This window comes from Bos indicus x Bos taurus, chromosome X (assembly GCF_003369695.1).
Source record: "Bos indicus x Bos taurus breed Angus x Brahman F1 hybrid chromosome X, Bos_hybrid_MaternalHap_v2.0, whole genome shotgun sequence".
Lineage (NCBI taxonomy): Eukaryota > Metazoa > Chordata > Mammalia > Artiodactyla > Bovidae > Bos > Bos indicus x Bos taurus.
This window is the reverse complement of record NC_040105.1, coordinates 21,741,653-21,765,788: the sequence shown is the minus strand read 5'-3', so window position 1 is coordinate 21,765,788 and position 24,136 is coordinate 21,741,653. Positions and strand designations below refer to the sequence as shown.

At 39.1% G+C, this 24,136-nt stretch overlaps 1 protein-coding gene across 1 annotated transcript in view; it reads left to right on the top strand.

Moving 5' to 3' along the window:
- The window catches only part of APOO (apolipoprotein O), a 53,607-nt gene that overhangs the window by 18,248 nt on the left and 11,223 nt on the right, over window positions 1–24,136 (top strand). The window contains exons 2-7 of the mRNA XM_027533997.1: window positions 6,158–6,265; window positions 7,435–7,554; window positions 10,055–10,109; window positions 12,790–12,885; window positions 17,618–17,709; window positions 21,155–21,235. Of these exons, the coding sequence (XP_027389798.1) occupies window positions 6,158–6,265; window positions 7,435–7,554; window positions 10,055–10,109; window positions 12,790–12,885; window positions 17,618–17,709; window positions 21,155–21,235 (552 nt within the window). The remainder of the gene's footprint in view (window positions 1–6,157; window positions 6,266–7,434; window positions 7,555–10,054; window positions 10,110–12,789; window positions 12,886–17,617; window positions 17,710–21,154; window positions 21,236–24,136) is intronic.

Here is a 24,136-nt window from a genome sequence, read left to right as displayed (position 1 = left end):
ATTTTGATAACGTCTGGTCAAGCCAGATGGAGTAGTCTCTCACCAAGAGGAGCCCTCTTTGATACCAAAAAAGAAAATAAACCACCCAAGATGCTGGGTAGTGAATCAGCATCAGACTTCTCTGCCTGTTGATCCTTTACCCAGGCTCTTCTGTGAGTTTCCACTGCACAGGTCAATACCACCAGATCCTTACCATGGTCAGGTGTATGGCTGACTCATTCCTGAGAATGACCCTTGACCTGCAGTTTCCACCCATATTTTGGCATAAACGACATGATTTATGTGTGTATGAATTTTTTTTGACAATTTATACACACTGAGATGCACAGGTTGTAAGTTATACGGATTGTAATGAGAGCTTTGACAAATGTACACACCTTCTGTAACTCTCACCCAATCGAGATATTGATCATTTCTGTCACTGCAGAAAGTCCCATTGTGCCCCTTCTCCACAAGTCTACCCCACACACACTTCACCTCCCAAGCATTGTTGTTGTTCAGTTCTTAAGTCGTGTCTGACTCTTTGTGACTCCATGGACTGTGGGACGCCAAGCTCCTCTGTCCTCCACTATCTCCCGGAGTCTGCTCAAACTCATTCCATTGAATTGATGATGCCATCCAACCATCTCATCCACTGTCTCCTCCTCCTACTGCCCTCAGTCTTACCCAGCATCAGGGTCTTTTCCAAAGAGTCAGCTCTTCACATCACATGGCCAAAGTATTGAAACTTCAGCTTCAGCATCAGTCCTTCCAGTGAATATTCAGGGTTGGTTTTCTTTAGGATTGAGTGGTTTCATTTCCTTGCAGTCCAAGGGATTCTCAAGAGTCTTCTCCAGCACTTCAGTTCAGAAGCATCAGTTCTTTGGCGCTCAGCCTTCTTTATGGTCCAACTCTCACATCTGTACATGACAACTGGAAAAACCATAGCTCTGACTATAAGGACCTTTGTCGGCAAAGTGATGTCTCTGTATTTTAATATGCTGTCTAAGTTTGTCACAGCTTTTCTTCCAAGGAGCAAGTGTCTTTTAATTTTGTGGCTGCTGTCACCGTCCACAGTGATTTTGGAGCCCAGGAAAATAAAATCTGTCAATGTTTCTACTTTTTCCCTTCTATTTTCCATGAAGCGATGGGACCAGATGCCATCATCTTAGTTTTTTGAATGTTGAGTTGTAACCCAGCTCTTTCACTCTCCTCTTTCACCCTCATCAAGAGGCTCTTTAGTTCCTCTTCACTTTCTGCCATTAGAGTGTTATCATCTACATATCTGCGGTTGTTGATATTTCTTCCAGCAATCTTGATTCTAGCCTGGGATTCATCTAGCCTGGAATTTCACATGATATACTCTGCATAGAAGTTAAGCAAACAGGGTGACGGTGTAAAGCCTTGTAGTACTCCTTTCTCAAATTTGAGTCAGTCTGTTGTTCCATGTCTGGTTCTAACCGTTGCTTCTTGACCTGCATACAGGTTTCTCAGGAGACAATTATTGACTATGCTAATTTCTATCACTGCATATTAGGACTAAGACCACAGATTTTAAAGCATAAAGATTTCCTTAAAATCTAAATGGTGAGAGATATCAGGAAATAATATTTAATCAAGTAAATTGGCACTTCTCAAGGCGGGAGGAGGCCTCCAAGGAGACTTTTGTGAGTATCTGGACACATTTTTGACTTATAGCTGGGAGAGGTTGCACTAGTATCTAGTGGGTACCGGCCAGGATGCTGCTGTGCCCCCTGCAGTGCACAGGACAGCCTCCCGACAGAGAATGATCCAACTCAAAATGTTAGCATTGCTGAGCCTGAGAAACCCGGAAGTAAACCTCTGCAGAGAGAATTGTGGCCCCGGGGGGTGTTAATTTCTGGATGGCCCAGGTCTCTGGGGATGAGGTTTTGTTGTTGTTTTAATTTGTTGAGAGCCTGCAGTAAACTGAAAGGGCAACTGCAGGAGAGAGCTTTCTTAAGTGCTACCACCCTTGGAGCCACAGTTCCTGCTGTGGAATGGGAGGGAAGGGAGGCTTGGGTCAGGAGAGGCTGACAGGAGAAGAAGGAGATGAAGAAAACAACTTGGGCAATAAAAGGGCAGGCTTAGCATAATATTAAAACTAGAAAAATGGGCAAGAGTGGGGAAAAGTAGAGATTAATGACTCCTAGGCACAGCAGATAAGAATCTGCCTGCCAGTGCAGGAGACTCAGGTTCAATCCCTCGTCTGGGAAAATCCCACATACTGCGGAGCAGCTAAGCCTATGCTTTAGAGCCCTGGAACTGCAACTTCTGAGCCTGTGTGCTGCAACTTCTGAAGCCTGCTCACTTAGTGCCTGTGCTCCACAACAAGAAAAGCCACTGCAATGAGACGTTCCTGCTTCACTGCAGCTAGAGAAACCCCACACAAAGCAATGAAGACCCAGCACAGCCAAAATAAATAAGTAAACTTAAAAAAAAGTTAATGACACCTAAAGTACACGAAGCAGAATAAAAAATAAACAAGTGAGACTACATCAAACTCAAAAACTGCTGCACAGCAAAAAAAAAAAAAAAAAACACCATCAACAAAGTGAAAAGACAGCCTATGGAATGGAAAAAAATGTTTGCATACCATGCATCTGATAAAGGATTGATATCTAATACATAGAAAGAACACATACAACTCGTAACAAAAAACCAAATAACCCAGTTAAAAAATGGGCAAAAGACCTGAATAGACATTTCTCCAAATATGATATGCAAAAGGCCAGAAGATACATAAAAGGATGTTCAACATCACATGTCATTAGGAAAATGCAAATTAAAACCACAATGAGCTATCACCTCACTCCTGTTACAATGGCCATCATGAAAAAGACGAGATGAATGCTGGCATAGATGTGGAGAAAAGGGAGCCCTTGTGCACTGTTGGTGGGACTGTAAATTGATAGGGCTACTATGGAAAACAGTGTAGAGAGTCTTCAAAAAAGACTAGCAGCAGAACTATTGTGCTCCAGCAATTCCACTTCTAGGACTACATCCAAGAGACACAAAAACACAAACTCAAAAAGGCATCTGCACCCCCATGTTCATAGAGTTATTTATAATAGCCAGGACAAGGTTTCATTATATATATGTATGTGTGTGTGTACACAGTATATATACATTTCTTTATTTACTCATCTGTCAATAGACACTTAAGATTGTTTCCTTGTCCTGGCGTCTATTGATAGATGAGTAAATAAAGAAATGTATGTATATTGTACACACACACATACATATATATAATGAAATATTGTTCAGCCATAAAAATGAAATCCTACCATTTGTGACAACACGGATGGACCTTAAAGGTGTTATCCTAAGTGATATAAGACAGAAAGACAAATATCATGTGATCTCACTTATAAATGGAATCTAAAAAACCCTAACTCATAGAAGAAGAGATCAGAATTCTGGTTATGATAGGTGGAGGATGGGAGGAGGGGGAATCGAAGGAAGGTGGTCAAAAGGTACAAACCTTTGGCTATAAGGTAAATAAGTACTAGGCATGTGAGGCACAACATAGTGGCTAGGGATTATAGTGGTGTACAATATATACGAGAGTTGTTAAGAGTGTTAATCCTAAGAGTTCTCACCACAAGGAGAAAATTTTTTTCTTTTTGTCATTTATTAGAAGATAGACATTAGCTGAACTTGTAATTGTTTTGCAATATATGTAAATTAACCATGCTGTACACAAACTTAGGCAGCGATGTGTGCCAGTTACTTCTCAGTAGAACTGGAAAAATGCATATAAATTCCAGCAAAATGTTAAATTTAAAAAGTAAATGAGTTGAGATTGAAAATAAAAGATGAAAGTGAGTGAGATTAATCATTAAGAACATAAAAGTAGAAATCTGAATTAAAACAGTAGAAGGCCATGAGAAGAAATATGTGAAAAGTAGGGTGGATTAAAGATTGAAAGCAGGAATCAAGAATTTAAAAGGTCAACACAAGGCATTGTATCAAATGAGGAGGAAATAGGGGTCAGCATGAACCCAGAATGCTTGGATGGGGAAGTGGGAAAGGGATGAGGCACCAACTGTGGCTGGTAAGAAGGGGAATTGAACAAAGTCGGGGTGGGGCCGGCCAGCTGGCTCAGTGGAAAGTCCCCAGTATCAGCAGGGTTGTCAGTAGTCTGAACAGACCCAGAGGGCAGAGAGTGCTGAGTTGGCACCTCTAGATACCAGCAGCCTGATAGGCCATCTCCTGGGGAGTGGGGAGGGGCATACTGTCAGCAGTGGCTCACTAACCTTTATCCTGAAAGCAAAAGAAATTAGTGGCAGTATTGCCTGGAAATTAATACCTTTCAAGTATTCCACTTGATGATTCGGGGTGTGGTCATTATTTTTAAACCAGTTTAAGTAATAACCATTTCTTTTTTTAAAAAATAGCTTCCAGCTCTTTGTTTGCTTCTGAAATATGGGAATTTCCTTTTGTGTGTGTGTGTGACTCCAGAAGTAAATTTCAACAGACCTTTTGAGGTTTTAACTAGCACTATATGCTTTGTGAGTATTTCTGAGTAGCCTAGTCTTTCATATTACAGGCATTGCAGGTCTCAGGAATAGGATTTCCATGATGCAAAATCATGCCTGAGTAGTTAGAACAGGTCAACCACTCATTTACTTTTTGCCTGTGTTCTGTCCCTTCATGCAGGCAGAAACTATTCTTGAGCATTTTTAATGTGTTAAGCACGGTTGTAGGCATGAGGAATACAGGGTGAGACACAGCCCCATCCTGAAAGGGCTTCTAGTTTGGGAGGCAAAACTTCATAGACATAAATAAATGGATAAATAAGACAAGAAAAGCAATAAACCTCTGTGCTCCTGGGCAATTGTACAGAAAGCAAAGCAAGTGTAGAACATTCTAGGTGGAGGAACCAGCATGAATGAACCCATAAAGCTGGAAAACAGCATGGGAAGAATGCAGGAGTCCAAGTTTTATGGGAAAAGGCAGAGTGACTGATGAAGTTAAGAAGGTGGTTGGGGTCAGATCATAGGGCCTCTTAGGCCTCTTAGGCTCACATAGAAGTCCTAGGTAATAAATACCAAAGGATCTCAAATACAGGTAGAAGATAACTCAGGTTTGCAGTTTAGAAAGATAATTCTTTTGCAGTGCGGTGGTTTGAGTCATCAGAGGGCCAGGTGAACAGTTAGAATTAAGCTGTTGAAACAATCCAGAAAAGAAACAAGGGCCCAAGGGGAGAAGAAAAGAGGAGAGAGTAAATTAAGTTCTTTTTAACAGGTAGAATTAACAGGACTTAATAACCAATAGAATGGGGGGTGTGGAGATGACCTTAGAGTTTCTGATTGTGTTGTCTAGTTGGAGGGTGGCACCATTCCTGAGAGAAAAAGTAGATGAAGAGTGGGCATTTCTGGTGGAAAAATTCAAGATGGTCAAGTGCTTTGTATTAATTTTTTTAATGTATTATTTTTAAAAACTTTTCTTGATTCTACAGCACACATTCACCTATCAGGCCTCGTATAGACTTGGAGGCACAGTCAAGATCCTGATGAGCTGGTTTTGGGTGTGTTTGGTGTTGGGAGCTTGTGTCCCATGCAAGTGGAAATGTCCAGAAGTAATAGGATAAGTGAGTTGGGAGCTCAGAAGAAAGCTCTGGCCTGGAGTTGCATATCTGGGAGTCACTGGCTTTGTGTTGAAGCCATGGGCATGAGTGACCCGGTCAGGGAGAGCAAGGCACAGAAAGAGTGTGAGTTCAGAAACTGAGATTAGGGGAGAGCAGCTCTGGGTAGGAATGGAAAGCAAGGGCTGCTGAACATTTCATTCTTAGAATTACAGAAAGGATCTTCACTCTGTTCAATGAATCAATTGGTGAGATCATTAAAAACTCCTTCCCCTGTTATTGGTGTGTGTGTGTGTGTGTAGTGTATCTTTTATTTTACTTAAAAGGCTAAGTAGAAAACTCAGGAACTACTGTCTTTTGGAAATGAAGGTAAAGGTGACTTGGAATTTTGAGTCCATGAGAACATGTTTTTTAGGTTCTGACTTCCATAAAACTTCAAGAATACATTTATTTCCCATAATGCACAATAAGCCCTTTGGAGCAGAAGTGGCTGAGGTTGCAAGTGTGCCCACCTTACACACCTTCAGTTTGGAGAATTGGGAGAAAGCTTAAATTGCTTCTGTGTTTCAGGTAATTCACAGGTACGTGGGGCCGGCCAGCCTGAGCCTGCTCACCTTCAAGGTCTATGCATCATCAAAAAAGGACTCACCTCACAAAGATACTGTGAAGGTTAATGAGGTAATATGTTGTAATCTATTTTGAATATCTGATAGAGTTACTTTGGGAAGGATACAAATTGACTATCAGGAAGATATAACAATTCGGAAGATATTTAAAAGGAGGAAATATATTTCCTTATAGTTGTTATTATATGTGGGATGCTGCTACACTATGGCTTTTTCAACTTTAATTAATGGTACTTAGCTAAGGGCATAATTAAGGAATATTTCTTAGATTTTTACTGGGGAAACTGCTCTATCCCAGTAGATTGTAAGCACAAGTCACTTCTAAGTGATCTTCCTGCTTCTAGACTGCTTATTAAGCCAGGAAAACATTCACATTTTTTCCTCTCCTAAGCAATTAAAGACCAGGGCTCATCCTGCTTCTTGGCTGGATTAGAGGCTTATAAGTAGATGCTTAATAAATATGAATATATAAAATAGGAAATCATCTCTCCATTGTTTACATTCCTTTTTGTCTCTACTTCCCACTGATTATTTTGGCTATTTGGTTTCTTTTGAAAGTAAAATACTCTGAGTAGAGTATCATAAAGATCTACCTTCAGTCATGATCAGGGTTACTTGAATGGTGTTTACATAAAGCTAAATAGCTTATTTTTTTGCCCTTTCCTCTCTTCTTTTCAGGCCTTGGGGCAGTGGCATCTTTGAGGGTGAAGCAGGCAGCCCGTGGTGGCTCTGAAACATTTCCTCTCTGCCTGGGGAACAAACCTGCTCTCCTGCTTTCGTTAGCGTTAGACTGATCGTTAGAAGATGACTAGAATAGACTAGACTAGAACTAAGTCTAGACTGACTCTTCAGTTACTCTCAAGCTTTTTTTCCTACCCCACCACCCACCCTTTAGAGTAATAGAATCCTTTTTTCAAACTAAATCTAAGGTGAAATAACAAATACCAGTATATAAAATGGGTGAAGAGGGCTGCTTTGTCTGCTACAAGCAGGGTCGGAGGAGGCTGCGACACCTCAGAAGAGCCCTGCTCTCTTGGCCTAGGCCTTATTAAGAGTAAGTATGGTACAAAGATGGTCTAAAGCAAGGTTCAGGGTGCATGTAATGCTTAGTCACTGTCGTTCATGAATTACTAGAAATACGGTGCTTATAAATTTGACGATTATTATTTCATTGCTGTCTACCCTTCTTCATTTTTTTGTTTTGTTTTTCAATCTTTACAGCTTTCACTCTACTCTGTTCCTGAGCATCAGTCTAAATATGTGGAAGAACCAAGGACCCAACTTGAAGAAAGCATCTCTCATCTCCGACATTATTGCGAACCATATACAAGTTGGTGTCAGGTACAGCTATTCTGAAAATAGAATGAATGCATTTCTGTTTAGAGTCAGTAGTGAAAAGTCTATATTGGCTCTAAGTTTTCAGAAAAAGGCACAACAAAGGGCCCCACATTAAAGAGTGCCCACCTTAAAAATGTTCATCAGTGCCATCTCTGGAAGAGAGCAGAGAGCCCTAACTTCCTGGTGGCAGCTGTTGCCATAGCTGCGGAGAGAATTTCCTTCCCACTGGGCAGAGAGTGTCACATTGCCTAGAGAGCAGAGGCCCATGGTACTTATCTTTTTTTTTTTTGGCCAGGCCTGCTTGGCTTACGGGATGTTTTAGTTCCCCAACCAGAGCTTAAACCCCAGCCACAGCCGTGAAAGGTCTGAGTCCTAACCACTGGACCAGCAGGGAATTCCCCCATGGTACCTATCTTGTTGGTCATGGCTATGAAAACATTATCGTCCACCAGGGAGGATACTGGGACTGGAACTTTAGTAGGAGGAAAAGGGTACACTGCAAACATTTATATATATTAAAGTTAGGAAGTTTCTCTCCTCACAGATTCTATAAGTCAGTACCACTTTAAGCATGATGGGTACAGAGCATTTCAAATGCAATAATAAGAGAGTAGGTAACTAAAAGAGGGTGGAATTACATGTTTGAGTACTGAAATGATTCCTCTAGTGATCAAAGATCTGCATCTACAGATTGACTTGTGCTGCTCAGGTTTTAGATCAGACATATGTCATTATGTTCATGAAAGCACATCTGCAGCTTTTAACATTGGAAACTGAAGCTTACAGTCTACAGAATGTTTTTGTGGACTTTGATCTATATATTTGCCATACTTGATTTTGAAAATTGATGACAAAGTAACAGAATGTAGATGTGTATGCTGTGGTCTAGATTTACTTTGATTGAGATTTATAAACTCAGTTTTCATCCAGATCTTTTAAAATTTTAAAATTCCACTGTCTGTGCCAGTGCTGAACTTTTGTTCACCAATTTAGAAAGAAAATGGTAAACATAGACCCTGTCAGCAACATAAATTAGGTCATTATACTAGAGTATCATAACCATATTATAGAGTTATGAAATACCTAAAGATTTTACACATAATGTGCTGTAACACATTTAGACTTTATTCTCTTGTTCTAGAAGATTTTTAAACCATCTGCTGGTGGTTAAGATAAGGTCAGCACATTTGCAAATATTTTTGTACCATGTAGGCATGACTGCATGACTACTATTATTTCTCTCTTGCTCTTTTTTTTTTTTTTTTGTGGTTAAAAGTACTTTGTCTCTTTACCTTTCAACCTAAGGTTGCTTTTTGTTTTTTACTTTCTTGTCTGTGCTTGATGCTTAGTGCAGCAAAATGCCTCTGAACCTGACAGAATAGTAATCAACATGTTTATTTGTACTGCTTATAAGTAAAAAAGCTTTTTTGTGATTATACTAGTTTTTATTTTCCTGTAGATTGAACTCTTCGTGAATGAAAGTACTTTTCATTCCTGATTCCATTTTCAGACCTACAAGTTCTAGTCCCTTTCTTTAAGAACTAATTTAATTTTCTTAAATTAGAACTGATTCTCATTCTTAAGAACTGATTTAGTTTTTCCTCATAGTTAACAGATTATGCAGCAGAAGAAGTGGGCAGTCAGTCTAAACATTGATCTGTAGCTTTTCTTTTTTTATGTGCAGAAAAAACTAATAATGGATTTTAATGAAGCAGTACTCGATTTTTTTTTAAAATGTCCTTTATGTCCTCCCTAAATTCAGCATTTATTATTTAAGGCCATTTAACAGTATTAGTATAACTTGCTCTGACTTGAATTGAATTAAAATAAACAAATCATTTTCCAAGTGGCAGCTGGTTCTGGTGTCTTCTAATACCCACATATCTCTTTTTCCATTTTTTACTGTAGACTTCTTGAAGGTGGATACTTTCTAGCCTAGTTCCTAGTTTTCTTTAGGATCATCTGATGTTCATGTAAAAAGTCTTTTTATTATTAAGAGAATGTTAATACTTCATTTGCTCAAGATTGGGGTACGTGTCTCCAAATCTGGATATAGACTCCTTTGTCACATTAAATTGGGTCATTTCTGCTTCAAATGGGCAGTTTTCAGATACAGGCTCTAAAATCATGGCAAATCAGGAAATAGACTTAATATTAAAGATTTAATCTCACAGGGAAAGGATTTCCACTTTAATTATCGAGGGGATTGAGTGTTTTTCATCCTCTTCAGTTTCAGTAGAAGAATAAAAAGGCTGGGTTGTTGAAACCACTCTATTTGAAATCTTTGCTTCCTGTGGCAATAATAAGCCATTCTGCTAAGCAATTTGTGGTGAACGGGAAATTACAAAACAAAAAAAACAACACAAAACCCCTCAGATAGACAGTAAATCCCTTTGTTCAAGAAGTGCTAATAACATGATAATTTATTCAGTAAAGACAAATACATATTTATTGTTACTTTCTAATCAAAAAAGTCTATTCATTCTTTTTTTTATCTTTTTAGGAAAAGTACTCCCAAAATAAGCCCAAGATTCAAAGTTTGGTTCAGTGGGGCTTAGGTAAGTTGATTTTTAATTAGGCACAGTCAGTTTGTTTGACATTGGATGTTTTAACTGGTATTCCGTGGATGGACTTCAGGGGATCTGTGAATTCCTTAAAATTATATGTAGAATTTTAGAGCTATTTGGAAATTTCTGGAAAGAGGATCTGTTTTTTTCCATCAGATTTCAGGAAACTAGTGTTCTCATTCAGGTAAGTCTCTTCAGGATCATTAGGATTGTTGACCTAGCAGGTGCAGATACACTGGATTTTCTTTTTTAATCTGTTTCTAGATGCAGTGTCCTAGCTCATCTATAGGTTTTCGGAATCAGGATCGCTCATTGGCATGGCTATTAACACATGTTATAGAAGTCTAGATGCAGGAAGGAACTAGGCTAGTGTGCCTAGGAAAGGCTTTATTGCATGATTCATGTGTTCTTACATGTTTTCATTTGTTTTTTATCATCTTTAATTGTTTTTCACATTCACTTAACACGTACACCCATAAACTGATTTCACAGTCTTGTGTTCAACTAATATTAGGAAATTAATAGACATTGATCATATTTCATTCCCTTTATTGGGCATCTAAACCAATCATCCTCTTCTTTTACAAGTGTTTGTTTCCATGACAGAATAAACATGAGTACAATTTATTTCTCTGTGAAGATCATCAGAGCATTGATGTGCTAATACCCCTGAGACTACCTACCATATAAATAAAGTCTTCCTTTGAAGATAGACATATTAGTGGCTTACCAGTTCTTTAAATTATTCATGTGGATTAATATCTTAATTTTAAAAACAGTTATTCAGTGCTTGTTAAGTATCAGGGGCTAATCTATGTGACTTGCAAGTATTAATTGATATAGAATCCTCATAACAACTCTGGCAATTAGGTACTTTGTTACCTTCTTTTTTTCCCTCAGGAAGCTAAAGATGTCCTGATCTTTTATCTCTGTGTGACTGAGGTGATCTCTTTGTTGTCACCTGTCATTTCCCATAGAAGTAAGCAGTATTTGCAATATGAGTCTTTTTTTTCTTCTCTTGGACTCAGTTACCGCAAAGGCTCTTAAGAAGAAACATTCCATTATGAGTTGCGTTGTTGTCTGCCAAGGCAACCACTCCATTTCCCAGCAGTCACAGCCAAGATGTGCTAACTAGAAGCTGGACTTCAGCTTCAGTGCAGTCTTAGAGTCCCATTTCTTTGTGATTTTCCCGCTTTGGCTCAGCTCACCAAGGGATCTCGGTGTCCTATCACCTGCTCTGTGTTCATGGCTACAGTTGAAAATAACATGCTGGTAGGCAAAAATAAAGAGAAGTAGAAAATTGCCTCAAATGACCCAGGCAAGTTAAAATCAGGTTAAAGGCAAGACAGGAATTGGTGCAAACAGCACAAACCCTATTGGAGAAGGCAGTGGCACCCCACTCCAGTACTCTTGCCTGGAAAATTCCATGGACGGAGGAGCCTGGTAGGCTACAGTCCATGGGGTCACGAAGAGTCAGACATGACTGAGCGACTTCACTTTTACTTTGCATTTTCATGCATTGGAGAAGGAAACGGCAACCCACTCCAGTGTTCTTGCCTGGAGAATCCCAGGGACAGGGGAGCCTGGTGGGCTGCCGTCTATGGGGTCACACAGAGTCAGACACGACTGAAGTGACTTAGCAGCAGCACAAACCCTATAGCAGTATTTAAAATGATCACCACAGTTCCCAAAGAACCCAAGGAAAGGAAAACTGGCATGTGTCTAGTCTTATCTGGAGGAGAGAATTACAGAGTATTCCAGTTAGTTTGGTTCCACTTTCATTTGTTAAGTCACCACCATGGCAGGCATTGAAGAGAGAGGCTGAGGAAGACAGTGGTCACAACCACTGAGGTGCATATAATAAAGTGTCCAATACTATCTCAAATACAGAGGCATTCGTAGACCACCATCGAAGGTACAGAGGAAGGAGACTAGTTTAACAGAGATTGGGGAGATGGAAGCAGTCAGGGAAGGAGTTCTGAGGAGGCATCGTGCAAATGAGGTCATCAGGCATGTTCAGGCGTGGCAAGTAGGCTCACATGTTGCATTTGTTTGTATTTATCTATCAACAGTGACTATTTCCCGCATGTACTTGCGCTACAAGTTTCCTTCAGTGTTTAGATTTTTCATTTCTTGAGTCTGAATAATGAATTCAGATGGCAAAAGATATGTTTTTTTTCCCCCTGAGTCTGATATATTTGGCTTCTGAGTTTTAGAGAGCAATCAACAAAGCTTCAGACAGTGACACATCTGTCCAAAGATTTATCCAAGTTTATTCTGATCCTGTGTTTGAATAGCGAGAGATTCCTGTAGTTGTATTTCTCCCTTTACAAATAATTGATTCAGATCTGTTGCCTTCAAGAATTATGAAGATAATCTAATGTTACTGCCAGATTATCATCAGACTAAAAAGTGTTTGAGAATTGGATACTTACTATGTGACTAGTAAATCATGTTTATCTCTCACATAAAAAGAACTTGTTGAAGCATATTAACAGCAGACTACATTATTTGAAAAGTATTTGATACTACATATACTTTTATATATGACTTACTGTTTTGTTCTTTTTGTTTATTTTTATTTATTTTTAATTGAAATACACTTGGTGTGTGTGTTTTATTTATTAATGAGCAATTTATGGTACTATTTTCTGGTCTGATTCTATTGTAGACAGCTATGAATATCTCCAAAATGCACCTCCTGGATTTTTTCCAAGACTTGGTGTTATTGGTTTTGCTGGAGTTGTTGGACTCGTTTTGGCTAGAGGTAGGTACAATTTTGTAGTTTTTTTTAAGAAAAAAATTTATAAATCAGAGATAAGATATATGTTTGGTTCTTTGTTTTCATTTATCAGTTTTTGGAATAATGAATTGGCTTCTGCATATAGCCTTCTTGGTGTATAATTGATATCATTATTTTCTCCAGTATATTTGATTTTAAACATATATAGAAATTGTAAAAAAAAAAATGAAAAAAATTATGTACTTTTGATTTAAATAAGTTAGTTATCCTTCATAGGCACATTTACTTCATTTACTTGGTCAAATTCCTGTTGCTCTTCAGTACAGAAAGTGAACTTTTGTTAACTAAGACCTGTCACACCTGAGAAACTGTTTCTAAATATTTCACTATTAAGATCAGGCTAATTGGTTGGAATTCTGGCAGTTTACCTCTTAAATGTTATTGTACACATGTAGAATGGCATATGTTCAAGGTTGTGCACTGTAGTATTTTTTTGTAATATAAAAGATTAGAAAGTAAAACACATCAGGCTATTAATCACAGTACAGTGATTTCATAGAGAGCTTATAATTTCTTGATGTCTTATAGCTTCAGTCAGTGATGATAAAAAAAATCTTTTAAAATACTTAAAGTTAGAAGCTAACAAATATCAACTTAGAGATATTACTACATCTTACTACTGGATTACAAAGTATTTATAGGAAATACAGGATGATAAAATACTTTACCGTAATGAGATGAATTTGTTATGAACTACTTGGAAGTTTCACTGGTTATAAAATTCAGATTACAAAATTTTCTAAATTAGAAAGATTATGAAGCCTGTAATCAGGTTCCAATAAGAGATGACTATAGAGACTAGTTTGATAACTGTTTCTCAGTATTAAGAACCTTTCTATACCTGCCTTAACTGTTGTTTTACAATACAGAAGAGTGCGGTCCTGTTGTAGTTCCTGTGTCCTCCTCCCATTTGGTGCAGAATATATAAGAATTAAAAGCAGAGTTTATTTTTGCTAATCGACTTGGGCAATAGTTGAATCAGCTTTTTGTCCCAAACTTCTTTCCCCTCCTTCTGTAAAGCTGTCCAAAAAAGCATTCCTATCTTATTTAGATAGTGTTTAGAATTTATGGAGATCCCAAGGCCAGGGTGTTGGAATGTTGACTGGCTGTTAGGGAGCCAGGAATGTGGAATCAAGTGAGATTAGCTTCCTCCTTCCCTCTCCGTGGGGAGAGCACATGGAACAGTTTTACAGCTCCCTGTGCCATGCATGCGCTCTGCACTGTGTTCTTCCTCTGCACATCCACTGGGCTGACCGTCCTGAGGATGACCAGGAACTGTGCTCCCCTGAGCAGATCAGCAACAGAAGGACATCTGCTGCTGTGGGGCCTTTGCCTTTGTCTTTATTTGCTTGTTTGTTTAGATGTTCCCCTCTCCCTTTTCCTGAGAGAGCTCTAGTTGTATTAAAATACTTTAAAACCTTAATTCTTTTCCAGAAAAGTACACATACACACATACTGTACAATAGATCTTTTCCCATGGGTGCTGGGATATAGGAGCCTGGGTGGGGGTTCCTAAGCAAAATGAGTGGGAGGGTGGTCAGAGTGATTTGCAGGCCCCTTTAGGTAGATGCTGGCAGCAGTATGATGGGCTAAGTCTGTCCTGGTAGGATTTCTTTTCTTTCTTTTTTCAAACATTGTATTTATCTTAATATAATTTTATTTTATTTTTTAATAAAGAAATTCAGTTTTTTTTCTTAAGTACACACAGTTGTATGAATTGCTTGTATACAAATTAACCAAGGCTTGACAACTCAATAGACAGGTTTCATTTATAATTAGGACTTTTATTTTGATAGTAAATATCTCTAAAATGCTAGGCAATTGTTTATCCTTTCAAGCATAATTTCCCCCCTCCCCATTTTGTAAAGTAATATTAATTATTATAGAGTATGTTGTACTTAAAGTAGAAAAATTATAATAAAAATATATATGTATTTAAGGTATACAAAGTGATGTTTTGATATGTGTATATGTATATGACAGGGCTGTCTGCTGTCACCCTATTTGTTTATACACTGAGCACATTATGAGAAATGCCAGGCTGGATGAGTTACAGCCTGGAATCAAGATAGGTGGGAGAAACATCAACAGCCTCAGATATGTGGATGATCCCACTCTAATGGCAGAAAGCAAAGAGGAACTAAAGAACCTCTTGATAAGGGTGAAGGAGGAGAGTGAAAGAGCCAGCTTAAAACTAAGTATTTAAAAAAACTAAGATCATGGCATCTGGCCCCATTACTTCATGGCAGATAGAGGGGGGAAAGGTGGAAGTAGTGACAGATTTCCTCCTGGGCTCCAAAATCACTATGGATGGTGACTGCAGCCATGAAATCAGAAGACGGTTGCTTCTTGGCAGGAAAGCTATGACATACCTAGACAGTGTGCTGAAAAGCAGAGACATTACTGACAAAGTCCGTATAGTGGAGGCTATGGTCTTCCCAGTGGTCATGTACGGTTGTGAGAGCTGGACTGTAAAGAAGACAGAGCACTGAAGAATTGACACCTTCGAACTGTGATGCTGGAGAAGATTCCTGAGAGTCCCTTGGACAGCAAGGAGATCAAACCAGTCAATCTTAAGGGAAATCAACCCTGAATACTTGCTGGAAGGACTGATGCTAAAGTTGAAACTCCAGTATTTTGGTCATCTGATGAGAACAGCTGACTCATTGGAAAAGTACCTGATGCTGGAAAAGATTGAGGGCAGAAGGAGAAGAGGGTGTCAGAGGATGAGATGGCTGCATGGCATCACCAATGCAATGGACATGAACTTGGGCAAATTTCAGAAGATGGTGAGGGACAGAGTGGCCTGGTGTGTTGCAGTCCATGGGGTAGCAAAGAGTCTGACACAGCTGGGCGACTGAACAGCAGCAGCAACAACATATGTGTATAAATAGTGAAATGATTACTGAAGTGGAGCTAATTAATATATCTTCTCACATAGTTACCTTTTTTGTGATGAGAGCATCTGAAATCTCCTCTCAGTAAATGTCCAGGGTTCAGTATTATTAACTGTAGTTCTCATACTGCACATTAGATCTCTAGACTTACTCATCCTACATAACTGCATCTTTGTATCCTTTGATCAATATCTCCACATTTCTCCCACCTCCCTACTCTTGATAGCCACCCTTCTACTCTTTGCTTCTGTATATTTGACTTTTTTAGCTTCTACATATCAGTGAAATCATGTGCTGTTTTTTTCTTTCTCTGTCTGAATTATTTCACTTAGCATAATGTCCTCTAGGTTCATCCATATTTTTGCACATGGTAGAATGTCCTTATTTTTAAAGGCTTAATAATATTCCATTGCAAATGTATACCATAGTTTCTTTATCCATTCCTCCACTCCAGACATTTAGTTTGTTTTCATTCACTATTGTGAATAATGCTGCAATGAACATGAGGTATTTCAGGTTACTGACTTTGTTTCCTTTGGATATACACCCGGAAGAGGGATTGCTGGATCATACGGATAGGTTTCTTGGGCATTTGGCAGATAATGGTGATGAGGGTGGCCAGGACTGTGGTGAGGACAAGAGGTATCTCTCTGGAAGAGAGATGAATGGATGATTATTCAGAGGAAGTAGGCCCAGCCAGGCCACTCAAGGAGGGCAGGTGGTTGTTGCCCTTTGTTGTTGCCTTCTGGAGGCTCCCTCTGGCCATGCTGACAGTTGCAGTCTACATCACTGGCTTCTTGGGAAGTGTGGGGGTGGAAACAGGCAGGGAAGCAGGGGATTGTACTTCCTTCCAGAACTTCTAGGACCCCCAGGTCATTGTGTGCACCAGTTGGAGCTAGAAACTCAAGAGCAGCTGCCTATCAGCTTTCTCTGTGCACAGCGCTCAGTTGCTCAGCTGTGTCCAACTCTTCGCAATCCCATGGACTGTATCCCACCAGGCTCCTCTGTCCATGGGATTTCCCAGGAAAGAATATTGGAGTGGATTGCCATTTCCTTCTCCAGGGGATCTTCCCAACCCAGGGATCGAACTTGCGTCTCCTGCACTGGCAGGCAGATTCTTTACCACTCAGCCCTCTGGGGAGCCCCTATCAGATTCCTCTTATGTATTCTTGATTATTTTCTTCTTTTGAATTATTTTACTTTGGTCATTTCCAAGAGCTCTTTTCTGCTGTGTTTCACAAAGCTCATTTTTCTTTTAATGCAGTAGCTCCTTAAATTTATTGATGATACCTAACAACAAGTTTGATTTGGTTTTATTTTTCCTTTGGTCATTTTTCTGTCTTTCTTGTCTTGATGTCCTCTTTTATGTTGTGAGCTTTCTTCACCTTTCCTCTGTTGTACAGTCATATTTAAGAGCAAGGCGATTGAAACTCTAATAAGAACTTTTTACATATAGATGGGACTTGTTGAGAAGCAGGTTCTCTCTCTGGGTGAGCTGAAAGGGAACTGACCTTAAAGGAGAGTGGTGACAATGCCCACCTGAGCGAGGCTGGACTCTCTCCACTAACACACACATGCTGTTACACCAGCTGTCTTGGCTCTCAGCAGCAAATCCATGGCATTTCTGTAGAGGTACCTTGTGCCCCTTTTAAGATTTTGTCTGGAGAGATGCCCTAACCACAGCAATTTGGCACTGGCATGGTGTGAAGGAGTCTTACACAGTGTTAGATGTATAAGGCAAACTGTGATGATAGAGATAATAAATCTTCTGATGGTGTCCACAACCTTTTATTTAATAGGTTCAAAGATAAAGAAGCTGGTATATCCACCTGGTTTCATGGGATTTGCTGCCTCTCTTTATTATCCACAACAAGCCATTGTATTTGTCCAGGTAAGTTATATCAGTAAGCTTGCATGTCCCTTGTTCTTGCTCGTGTATGTATGGGTTTACTGCTTCATTTAATTTTATTTTGCAGACTTTATAATACCAGAGTAAAATTTCTTTGCACATATAGATTTAAATGGTTTTGCAGCAAATTTAAATGGTTTTCTCCTCAGTTCTGGCCCTCCTTTCAATGTCAGTATTCAGAGAAGACAAGCTAATTTGAGTATTAATCAAAGAAAATTTAATATACCTTTTTTGCATAATTACATGGAAGCCTAGAGACTCAAATTCCAGAGATGGTGTTTACAGATCATTCTCAGGTTGGGCGTACCTGGTCATAGCCTGCCTTCCCTGGCATTGTAGGCATGGGCCTTGTGCTCTGGCCCTCTGCGCCTTCCCCCTCGTCTGGTGCCAGCCTCACTTTCCTTGCTGGGGACTTCAGGGAGTGCAGTTCGCTCTGTTGGGAATGCCCTTTTTAGGGCTGTCAGTTGGCTGATCCTTTCTTACCCTTGAGGCCTCAGCTTGATGGCATCCTGGCAGGTAGAACATAGTGGCCGAGACACGAGTACAGCTGATGCCTTCATCAGCTCAAGCTGCCATGACAAAATACCAAGCCTGTGAGGCTTAAATAATGGAAATTTATTTTCTCACAGTTCTGAAGGCTGGAAGCCCAAGAGCAAGGTGTGAGCAGGGTTGGTTTCTCCTGAGGCCTCTCTCCTTGACTTGCAGATGGCCACCTTCTCCGTGTCCTCGTGTAGCCTTGTCACTGTATACACACTTTCCTGATGTGTCATCCTTGTCTTATAATGACACCAGTGGATTAGAGCTCCACCCTTATGACTTCACTTGACCTTAATTACCTCTTTAAAGGCCCTTTCTCCAAACAGTCACATTGTGGGTTAGGGCTTCAACACATGAGTTTTGGGGGACACAGTTCAGTCCATAACAGCTAGACCAGCAGTTCTCAGACTGTAGTCCCTGGATCAGTGGGATCAGGATCACCTGGGAACTTATTAGAAATGCAGGTTTTCAGGCCCCAACCCAGACCTGTTGACTTAGACACTGAGAGTTAGGGCCAGCAGTCTGTGTTTTAGCAGGCCCTCTGTAGGGTTTTTGCAAGCCCATAATATTTGAGAACCACTGATAAAGACTAGACTCCCTCAGGGCAGTGGTGTCTGGACTCGGAGGGACTGTACACATGAAATCCCTTGGAAAACTGGCAAGAACGAGGCCGACTTAAAGTTTTGAGATCCTAGGTAGCTTTTGGAGATGGGGATTCATTTGCTAGAACTGCCATATCACACTGAGACTGGTTTCTAGGAAGAAGAGCAGTGCCATCACCAGAACTAGTTCCTGAAGCTCTGAGCCAGTCCATCCAGACACTGTGCCCCCTGGAGTCCTTACAATATCATCAAGTCTAGATTCCTGGATGGTGCTCCAGTTGTAGGTGGGAGCCCAGTGGATCCAGCTGTGGGAAATTGTTGGCTTTGGTGGCAAATACCAGTACAATCTTTATAACATGGGTTTGGCGTTGTTTATAGCAGTCCTGGAGGCAGTTACTGATCCTCTGTCTGCTTCAGTCCCAGCTCTGGAACAGTGAATCATGTCTGCCTGCCCTAGATCACAAAAATAATCAAACATCATCTCAGTCTGTTATGGTTTAAATAGTAAATTGGCTGGTGGTTGAGAAGCATATGTAGTAGCCCTCTGAGTAGAGGTCTTTTTTTTAATCTTCCATGCCACAGCATGCATTGCAAAAGAATTTTTTGTATTCACAACCAAGATAGTAGCCTACAAATCTGAGTTGTATTCTAATTTATTTTTAAAGTCAGTGGGAAAGAGTTTTGTCTTTTTTTTTGTACCTAGAGTAAGCCAGAACAAAGCAATTAACTGTTTTCACTAGATATAAAACATTAGTGATCTGTTTGGAATGATGAAAAAGTTCTGAAAATAGTGGTGGTGATGGTCACATAACATTGTGAATGTAATTACCACCGAATTGTACACCTAGAAGTGGTTAAAATGGTAAATTTTATATTATGTGTATTTTGCACAATAAAACAAAACAAACATCAGTGATCAAAAGAGAATTAGTTCCTATTTCACAGTTTCTTTTCTACTTCCTCTTTTTTTCCCTCCTAATGAATGCCATGACCTTGGACAAGCCACTTAATCACTTTTAAAGTTTTGTTTTCTGTTCAGTAGTGTTTGAAATATTGTCAGAAAACTCTGAAAGTGATGGGTGAATAATCACTTTTAAAGTTTTGTTTTCTGTTCAGTAGTGTTTGAAATATTGTCAGAAAACTCTGAAAGTGATGGGTGAATATTATTTTTCTCTCAGAAATTTAAAACACTGAGAACAGTGCCATACTGATAGTAAATGCTTGTTACATCTACCAATGAGTCTGAGAATCACATCATATCATATTTTAAGAACAGTTGGCACAACTGGAAGAATATAACTTGTAAGAAACCAGTATGTTGCAGCCAAAGGCTGGATTTACTAGCATTGTGACCTTGGATGAGTCATTTGGCCTCTGAATATATCCTAATAATCTTTGCCTACTTACCATATAGGATTGTTATATAGAATAGAGATAAATCATGTGAATGTGCTTGGTAAAGTAAAATGGTATATAGAGACAAATGGTATATAGAGATTATAAAAATTCGGAAGAGAATAATAACTGCTTTCAAAAAATCAAAGTAGTTTCATGTAGAAGACTAATCAATATTGTCATAAATAGGACCAATGAATGCAAATTATTGGAAGTTTCTTTTTAAGAAAGCTCAATATTTTTTTAAAAAGTTTCCAGTAATTGAAGTCAGCAGGCCAAAGGTGGATCAGCACCTTTTAAGGTAGGGAGCTCACTTACCCCAAAATGTTCTCTGACCCTGGACCCTACCTTTCTGCATGTTGTAGAAAGGATTTTGGAGCAGACAGCAAAAGTCCTATAGAAACTCAAAGACTTTTATGTTTTGAGGGATCTAGGAAGACTGACCGTCTTTACTGGGCTCACTTGTTTTTTTACCTAGCCCCTAAAATGAATGAATGATTTTCATCTTGAGTTTCAGACTTGGTTGGCTGTTACATGCTAGATGTGATAGGTAGAAGCCTTCTTTCTTATCTGATTTTTTAGGAATTTCTCATATCAGCATTTTTTCCCTTGAAATTGTGAAAGGTTGAAATATACACCTATAATTTATGGCACATTATTTTAAACAGTAGCTATACATGGGCAAACTATTTTTTCTTCTTACCCCATCATTCTTGCTATCTTTTATTTGCTTACATTATATAGTTTTAATGGGTATGTTCAATCAAGATTCCTGTGGTAGTTGTCTGCTTAAATACACTTGTTTTGGAAATGGGACAAAAGAAAGCAATAAATTCTCTTCCTTACCACTTCAGATATGAAATAGCAATGGATCTTTTATATTTTATTTCAAGGTCAGTGGAGAGAAATTGTATGACTGGGGTTTACGAGGATACATTGTCGTAGAAGATTTGTGGAAGGAGAACTTTCAAAAGGTGAGAAAGATCTTTTTCATTATCTTCCTTTCAGTTTAAATGTGTGGTTTCTCTCAGGTTTTATAAAATTCTTAATAACCCTGTTGCTTGCTCCTGCTTTTTGTGTTTGTATTTCCTTATGCCTGTGGCTCAGATTCTTCTCGGGTGGCCTTTATTGGAGGAGCAATAGAACTTCTATGCATTTGATTGTTTTTAGCCGGGCTGAATATAAGAAGGGATCATAGAATGCATTCCACTTCAGTCTTAGACCATAATTTCCGCTCTGTGGATTTACAATTTGTTCAGAGTGTTGCATATTATCTGAAAGTTTTATCAAAACTAGAATAGATGGAAACAGGGTATGTTCCCAGCAGAAGATGAATAGCCGAGACTTCTCCTCTTGCTGTTTCACTCATCATAGGCTCCATTCTTTGCTTTATCAGTACTGTATCTGTTCATCCCCTAGCCTCTGGGCCCAGTTAGGGGCATATGGGGGCCCAGCCACCAGTTACAGGCCACTCTACTGAGTCGTAGGCGAGCATCAGAGGGGAAGAGGTTGTGGAATTATAAGGACATGCTATTTTTTTGTCTCTTCTCACAGCCACTTAGCTGATAAATGTTGCCCATGTTTGCTGGAACGTTCTCTCTGCTCTGATAAGGAAGAGTAAGTGTAGAACAAGGCATCATGTCTTCTCTGAGCACTCAGAGGCACAGCTCAATGAGGAAGAATTAGGGTTCTTATTATTAACATACCTTATCATAGAACACTTGATTCTGGTCATCTCAAATCAAAGTACTCTTTTAAAAAAATATAAATACCTTTCTCAAAGTCCAGGAATTTGAACTGGAACTTGAAAGTAACATTGTAGAATAAATTATAAGCCCTTCTCATTAGTTACATAAATACTCTTCCAGTGAAATCTTAAGACTAGGTTTTGTACTGGTGATTTCTAAAGGAATTAACCTCTATTGAGCCTGTTTAAAACCAGCTAGCTCTTGAGTAGGAAGTTGTATATTAATATCAAGTGCCCTTTGGCAATCCATCTTAAAGACTAAACACTCATAGTTTTATTTTCATTTCTCTGACATTTTCTTTGGAAGCTCTCTTTCCTGTTAAAAAAATTCCTTAAGTCCACACTGAGTTTAATATGAGAAAGGAAGTAGACTGTCAGGAAAGCTATACACACACAGCCTTAGAAAGAAATGTGGAAAATGAAACTCCACCTCAGTTCTGCGTGCTCGCTGTGGTGTCAGTACAGAACTAATGCACACAAAAGCCATGGTGAGGGGGGGTTGTCCCCTGGGAGTCTGAGCGTTCACTGTGGTGTCAGGCAGACACGTGCTCACCAACTGGACTGTGGTTGGAATGCAAGCTGAACAGGCCAGCACTTTATGGCTGTTTGAAAACGCTGGATATGGGGAGTGAGGTAGTAAAGATGCCTAATTAGTCTGAGGTTGGTCTATATATCTTCTCTGGTCTCCTGTCTGTGCCCTTGCCCTCTTGAGCATCACTGAGAGTTCCACTCATTTACTCTCAAGCACAGTTCTCCTGACAGCTATCTGTCGTGACTAGAAGCTAATAAAATGGATATTGACAACTTAAACATTTAGCACAAGTTCTAAGTGAAAAATATCAGAAGGCCCTATTAATTCAAGATTTGATGTACTTAGATTTGGGGAATTATTTTTGATAGTGAAATGCTTTTGTTTTTTATTGATTTCCCTGCCCCCTGCCTTGTTGGACTTTGTGGGTTTCAGTATTTTTTGTTTGTTTTTTCTTTACTACTGAGAGTAAAGATTTAAGCTACCCTGAAACAGGAATCTTTTGGAGCTCAGGAACTCTTTGAAAGGAATTGGGGAACACTTTGTGGAGGAGATTTTTGTTTGTTTCTTAGCATGTTTAGAAATTGGTTTTCAAGTCAGGCTTTAATTACCAGTCTCAAATTCAGTGCAGTCTGATTCATAATTGTTTGTACTACAATCATGTAACAGATATACATACTTTTGGTTGTAAATAGTCAAAAGAAATTTGTGGCCATTGTGTTTAAAACGGAGCCCTGAAATTTTAAGTGGTATGAATGGTGGTTCAGTTCTTAATTATTTCCCATGGAGCTGTATTGCTCTCAAAAACCCTAAGGAAGTCTGTGGCATTTTTTGGTCCACCACATCCCTTTTCCCTTTTAGGAGTTAATTCTAAATATTTGCAGTGAGTCTTCTACCACTGAAATTTGAATGAGGTGATCTTTCAGTTCTGTGATTGGTTGGTGAAGAGGAATTAATCTGCTTCAGCTAAAATGAATTCTTTGCTTTGGCAGAACTGTGAAGCAAAGATGGGTGTGTCCAGAAATATTGTCATCATAGTGGGTCAGGGTTTTTTCCTTTTTTGAGATAAAAGAATATATAAAATATATGTACAATAACTGTGTATATGTTTATTTACAGTTTAAAATCCAACAATACAATGACCATTCATATACCAACCAACCATCCATCTTTAAAAATAGGAAATTACCAGTGTCTTTCAACTTCTTCCTGTGCCCCTCTGTCTACCCAGAGAGAACCACTATCCAGAATTTTGAAGTTTTTATTCCTTTGTTCTTCTTTAAACTTTTCTTGTAGTTTAACCTAAACACTGTGGTTCAGCTTGCCTGTTTTTTGCCTTTTAACGTAACTATATCAGATATACTTGTAAATAAATATATAGTTTGTCTAGATGGAGTCTTACTCTGTGTATTATTTTGCAAGTTGTTTTGTTCCCTAAGCATTATGTTTATGGGCTGTGTATGGCCGTAGTTTATTAATTTATACTGCTATAGAATATTTCTTTATGGGGAAATCCCATGATGATGGCTAGTTGGATGGTTTTCAGTATATTGTTGCACACACAGCTGTGAGCATATTTTTGTACATGTGTCATGGTTT